Source organism: Haliotis asinina, chromosome 6 (genome assembly GCF_037392515.1).
Source record: "Haliotis asinina isolate JCU_RB_2024 chromosome 6, JCU_Hal_asi_v2, whole genome shotgun sequence".
In the NCBI taxonomy this organism is placed as follows: domain Eukaryota; kingdom Metazoa; phylum Mollusca; class Gastropoda; order Lepetellida; family Haliotidae; genus Haliotis; species Haliotis asinina.
In genome coordinates, this window is record NC_090285.1 from 30,859,041 (window position 1) to 30,866,050 (window position 7,010).

Genomic DNA, 7,010 nt, shown 5'->3' on the forward strand with positions numbered 1-7,010 from the left:
TGCTCAACGTAATCTACTGATGTACACATTAACACGTTTAATGTATTTCCTTACTTTTACTCGAGCGGATTATTTTTGGAAGAGTTTGTAATGCAAAAGAAAAACAGTTTGACTTATGAACACAATAACTGTAATAATCTAGATAGAAGTCAAACAGCCGTATAATGCGTATGTGTATAGGCATATTCATACAGCGATCAGTAAGGTGAAGCCATTCTGACATAGGTTGAAACGACTAGCCTGAAACAAACGTCATTTGTCAAGGAGAGGAATATATTAATCATACTACTTTCGTCCCCATAACTACGTTGTTCAGCTCGGGAATTATGGATTGTGTAGATATTTTACAGGTATCACGGTGATGCAATATATACCTTAAAAGAGGAAACCTTCTGTACATGAAACGGAAAACAAGAACGTATATATGATGTCATTGTACAAATGTCAAACTCTTGACCCGTCTCTTCCGCAAAATAACACTGCGTGTTTAAGTCCGCCATTTATCCCATGACAATACGGGAACTTCCATATCACTCTCTGATTCTCTGGAATTACAGGGTAAAGAATAGAACCATTAGGGAGTCCATGTACATCTGAACATCGTCCTACTATATCCAGAGGGGTCTACAAGCATCTGAAATGTAAGGTCACTTCGGCAATTTTTCAGTCACAGTGTTACGAGAATGTGGATATAAATAATCAGTAGAGTTGAATACTACACAACCTGTCCATGAACAGTAGGATAGCTAGACTGACTAGGTATAATTTACAATTGGTTGATGGCATTTAAAATACTACAGTATCAATCAAACGACATAATATATAATTGGAATGTTAAGTGATCCCCAGTAACTTAAGGTGTAGTAGGAACATTCCAGAGGAATGGAAACAGGCAGTGAAGACGTATGTGGAAATATATCAACGGGCAGGTATACCAATGTCAACAGGCAAACTAATATAATGTATTGATCATGCATGTGGAACTCCCAGGATACGAGTATGTCAGTAAATTACAACATAACTCGAGTACGTGAGCGCACTGCCCATATAAACGCAGGTTTAATACTATTATCATGCACATGTCGTCCTCATGCAATAATAATTTTGCATAATGGATATTGTCCCCAAGGTCCAGACATGCTATTATACTGCATTGTTTGAGAGTACTGTGTGCGCAGACCACGTGCTTGGAATAATACATGACGACGCCACCAACTTACATATGTTACAATCATACACCTTATTGGGACATATACACTGTACAATTTAATTTTAACGGATGCATTTCTACAAAACTGCTGGTTGGAGCTAATGTGCAAGTATTTGGAGTCGTGCAATGAGCTGTAGGGGAATTGCTCAGAATGTTTCCGTCCAGGCGTCTCTAATTCTAGGTGGCCCCACAGCCAAGCCTGGTTCGTTATTTGGATTTCTGAAAGGCACTCCCGACTCCTGAATCTGCTTTTCAAAGCGCTGAAGTGATCTCCAGAAACCGGTGTTGACAGCTATTCCTGGACGCCGCGTGGCCACCAGTCTGTGGGCGTCTTTGAGCGACAACCGAAAGTGTTGCATGATGTACTGGATTATCACTGCGGCGGCGCGCGACTTGCCATGGTAGCTATACACTAAGACATGTTTGTTACACTTTCTGGCGCCTTCGATAAAGTTGTTGATGTCGCTGAAATACTGGGAGATATTTTCCCATTCAATGTCATCAATACCTACGTTGAGGCGAGACCGGAAGTGGTTCTGTTTCCTGCACAAACAAGGACAGGTGGTCTTCTTGCCGACAGGAACTTGTGACGATGGTACATTAGACAAATCAACAAGCACCTGGACATCCAGTTTGCATAATAATGGCTCATTATATGCAGCTTCAATGCTTCCCAAATATAGAAACTCTAAAATCTTCGAATAAGATGGCAAACTGTTCGTAGCACGTCGGTGAATCTTGAAAGGATTGTCAGATCTTCCGTTGACCTCAAACTTGCTAGACTGTATGATATTACCACTACGAAGTTGCATGCCAGGAGCCTTCTCCAGCACATTTATGGTTCCGGTTTTACTGCCATAGGCCTCATTGGTTCCTTGTTGAAGACTCAGATGATTTCTCCCTCGTGACTGACACTTACTATCGGCGGTATTACCACCTGATTCGTCAAACTCCATCGCTTCAGGGATATTACACCCGTGACCTTCATTCCATGTAGACTGAGATAACGATACGTGCAAATGACTTATATCAGGGTAGGACCCACTTATAGATGAGCTGCGGGTGAGACGAGAACCTGTCTTAGCTCTGTCTAAACGTACGAGGAGACCGTTAAGCTTTCCTCTTGAGGGTTTATTCTGCAAGTCTCCACCAATATCTCCCATGGTTCGCTGACGCCGGAGCAGCCTCTTCCAGTTTTTAGATGGGGTCTTCTCCAAGACAGGCTCTTCGCCTGCAAGAGTATCCGCCCTTGACAGGCGTCGCCGGATTATGACCTTGTCAGCGTTATTGTCGCGTGTGACGTCGTCCATTCCCGGGTACGGGTTTGCGAGTCCAGGCAATACCGCCAAGGTACGCGTCAGCTGCTTCTTGGCCCTGCTCATAGGTCCTAGTGTCATGTGGTCTCCGTGAACTCGCCTGCAAAAGGTAGCACATGCATATAATACTACAAATTGTGGCGCAATACCTCACCTATACTAAATTCCTACATCAACCACAAAGTATCTAATACGTCTATATCACCTGACCTGGAAAGATTGATGAAGTGAAATACGTTCACTACAATACCGTGTTTCTGAGGGATAGTATTCCATCCGTTTCCCTCCTCTTGCAACAGTTACTTTATCAAAGTCGATGAGAAGATTTTCATTTGTTTACTTTTGGAGTCAAACTATATAACGTTCCCTACAGCAGTCTCGGACACTGCCCCTGTCTTGTTCTGGGTGAAAGAAGGCGCGTTCCGGATACAGAGATGAGCACATATAGCTATCTGGTTTCTCCTCTAATGAGGATCGCAATGTTGCAATTTGCAAGTGAGCAAGCCTTTTCTCCAAATCCCTCTGAAGTGGTTTTAACGTCTGTTTGAAGAAGACGTGTTAAATTTAGGGGAAATAGAAGCATTTCATCAATTTTGTGATTACAGTTCTCTTTTAAATAGTTGGACGGACCATTCTCCATTGTTTGTTTAAAATACTCACATGAAACCAGTTCCTGTGTAGATTAAACTGTTCACTGTTGAATATACAGTCGTTCTAATCAAGTGCTCAGTAGCTATTTTCGTCTTCAACAGTCATTTCATTGTCGTATGCCTTCATGCGTTAATAAATGTTTAGTGAGCTCAACGGACAAGCATTTCAAACGAAAAATCTTTACTGTTCGTCTAAAATCGGGTTCAAACGCAATTTCCAACCATCCATATAGGGGCTGGTCACATGACCCCTTTTGGAAACACTACCACTTGTTATAAATAGATGGAAAGCCCACTGAAATACGCATTCCACTGTACAACTGTAATATAGAATAATAAACTACAACACTGACTTAGTAGCCATTTGAAGGAATGAAACATTGTCTGCCAGTACCTCAAGTGTGGTCCTTACATCATGTGCGGTGTGCGGGTGCAGGGGGCACCAGAATACATGTAGTCAAGAAACACCCATTTGCATACTTTCTATCATTTCGTTCATCTGGGTGCATCAAAATATTGGTTGTAAGTCCCTGCCATCAAAAGGATATATAGCACTAACAGGCACCTGTTGCTTAGCAACATATCAACGTACACACAGCGAAGGTTAGATGCAAGGACAGTTAATAGCGTGATGGCTGCTATGATATATGCTGCTCTGACGCCGATGAGTCAGCATTTAGCCGTTGCGATCTAGAGTTATACTTTATAATGTACAACGTAGCAAGGATTGTGGTGCATTAATATCCATAATATAGGTGTAAATACATTATCAGTCAGTAAATACATATATATATAGTCAGTATACATGTGATATATAGTCCGGTCGTAGGTGTAATATAGATGTCCGTATACATACAGGTGTAATATATTCCATATACAGGCATACAGGTTCACAGAGAATAATACGATCTGTATACAGGTGTATTATGTAATAGTCAATACATAAAGGAGTAATATAGTTAGTGTACCATGCAATATGGTCAAGCAGCAGATGTAATCATTATGATGTTGTGGTAGAGGTGTCATACCTGGTTACACTGTAACAAGTTATTCGTGTCTGTATTTGGTCGTATCAATGCAATAAGGCTACATGATAGTTTACGTGAAATCATCCATGTGTGTGTCATAGTCAGGAAATTCAAGAAAATGTGTAGATAAGTCACAATGACTCTTTGCTATTTTCATACGCAGCCGTATAGAATGTGCTCCGTTATCACATTGGACAGACGACCGTGATCCTTAGCCAATGTTTTAGTAGCCATCAACATTAACAAATAAAGGCAGCGCCGTAAATCGTTACTGCGAATACTAACATGGATCAATGCTCATGTCTCCACACTTCACATACTAACCGTAACTTTAGATACACTCCGTTCATATTTACTCAGTCATCCACTGCGTCCATAATCTGTTTCATGTAACATACCCATGATCACCCCCAGACACCGTCTGGAAGGCGGAAGCCATTTCTATAGATAGGTGAAATGTATCATCACATTAACATTCATTTGTTAGAATATGTTGCTGATAATGCTGTCACTTCAGTAATTACTGGTGCTCGATCTGAAATCATAGTTTGTATAACAGGTTAACGTTCCAAAAGATAACCACCTGTAGACACTCTCGTTTGTGAGATCATCATTGTATCAAGCATTTGAAAACGACTATATGACTGACCTAATACAGACTGGCTTCCAGATTGGCCTACAAGTCTGAAAACATAGGCCTGCAAGTCTGAAAACATAGATATAGTTGCCATGCTTACCTTGCCATGTTTCCAGCAGAGCGTCCGAGTGGGCAGACTGATGCCGACTGTATGACGAATCACCAGCATCATCTCTATCGATTACTACGGGACACCCAAAGCTCGCCAATCACAGTAGCCAATACCGGCACATTGATTAGGCCAAGTGCTATACTGAGCCTTCATCACATGACGGAATACTAAATGACGATTGTAGTCACTTCGTGTGATTACTTCCATGTAATCCCACTGACAGCTACACATTCATTTGTACTTCAAGCACATATTGTGTTAACAAGGGCTGGCACCATTCCACTGATTACAGGCAGATGTCACGTAAGATAAAAAAAATGTTTGCTCCGACTCTTGTAGATACTGTACTGCTTGGTCTAGCCATGATATGAGCTCGTTCCCCTAACTAAGGTTTAATTATTGTATCTGTGATACATCTATTTGGAACTACTAAACTGCTTTCGTAACGCCTGTGTCATGTGATTTGGCGGATAATCTTCTGTCCTCAGTCGTCATGTAAGATTACGCGCTCTGTGTTATAGAGAAGATATGTTTGCATCTGAATCAAGTTAAACCCATGTTTGCCACAAAAGGCGACTATGCTTGTCGTGAGATGTGACTATCGGGATCGGGTGGTCAGGCTCGCTGCCTTCCTTGACACGTCATCGCTTCCCAACTGCACAAATCGATGATCATGCTGTTGATCACTGAATCCGATTATTTGCAGACTGCCGCCATATAGCTGGAATATTGCTGAGTATGGCGTAAAACTGTACTCACTCACTGTATCAAGTTCTTTCCACAGTATCTTTGTGTCCTCCCTTGTCATATATGAGTAGACAGCAGTATGATGTTGTGTCCCCTCTTGTCATATATGAGTAGACAGCAGTATCAAGTTGTGTTCCCTCTTGTCATATATGAGTAGACAGCAGTATCAAGTTGTGTCCCCTCTTGTCATGTATGAGTAGACAGCAGTATCAAGTTGTGTTCCCTCTTGTCATGTATGAGTAGACAGCAGTATCAAGTTGTGTTCCCTCTTGTCATATATGAGTAGACAGCAGTATGATGTTGTGTCCCCTCTTGTCATATATGAGTAGACAGCAGTATCAAGTTGTGTTCCCTCTTGTCATATATGAGTAGACAGCAGTATCAAGTTGCGTTCCCTCTTGTCATATATGAGTAGACGGCAGTATCAAGTTGTGTCCCCTCTTGTCATGTATGAGTAGACAGCAGTATCACGTTGTTTGTCCTCTAAGTATAACGTTTTCAAGATATGCGAAGGGTGCTAATCACCAAAATATATACATAAAATAGTCTACACGTTTCCTAAACGTACGTCTGTGATATTTGTGGCTTTCCATATATTTACTTATAGTTATGTAAAGGTATTCTCAAAATGAAGCTATATATTAATAAGTTGAATGAAATAGCCTCATATACACAAAGCAGTACATCTGGTACTAAAACAATTCAGGATCTGTCAGGTAAGAAATGCATGTACTGAACGTAATGGTCAACGGAGGACATCACAAGTGTACATGGTTTTAAGTATTATGCTGTGACTGTAGGTCCTTCGGCCAATGAATGAGGATGCTGATGACCGTAACGTTTCCATGGTAACATATCAAAACAAATAGACCCTCGTCAGCTTATGCACGGGAAGCGTGCTAATCAAGAATAACGCCTCTGTTCTGGTGACGCCCATTCATTCGTGTCGACAGGTTTAGTCAAGAACCACAGGGCAATATGAAATCTACTTGCACTGATTATCTACAAATATAAAGCAAACCAGGCTGTACTCTGACCTCAAATACACGAGTGATGCATCGGATAACTCTGGTTTACGTTAAAGGATAAGTGATGTTGATTTTTCTCATTTATCACACATAGGCTACAGCTGTCGTTGAAAGCACGTAGCCTCAGTCATGGCCCAGTGTCTGTTACAGACTTTAATGTAGAGCCCCAGTGTTCTCACACCTTCATGGCGTCTTCCCGTAACGACTGAGGCCTTGTTGGGAAGGTTTGCCTTAATTGTCCAGTCTGGATATAGCTGGACTGTTAGACAACAAACATATCCT

At 41.4% G+C, this 7,010-nt stretch overlaps 1 protein-coding gene across 1 annotated transcript; it reads right to left on the reverse strand.

Moving 5' to 3' along the window:
- Positions 1-1,031: 1,031 nt before the first annotated feature.
- Positions 1,032-4,973, reverse strand: LOC137287110 (MAP kinase phosphatase with leucine-rich repeats protein 3-like). The gene is made up of 2 exons (XM_067819245.1): positions 4,942-4,973; positions 1,032-2,626 (listed from the first exon to the last, which is right to left on the reverse strand). The coding sequence occupies exons 1-2, from the start codon at positions 4,947-4,949 to the stop codon at positions 1,357-1,359; spliced, it is 1,278 nt and encodes a 425-aa protein (XP_067675346.1). The 5' UTR covers positions 4,950-4,973; the 3' UTR covers positions 1,032-1,356.
- Positions 4,974-7,010: the final 2,037 nt, after the last annotated feature.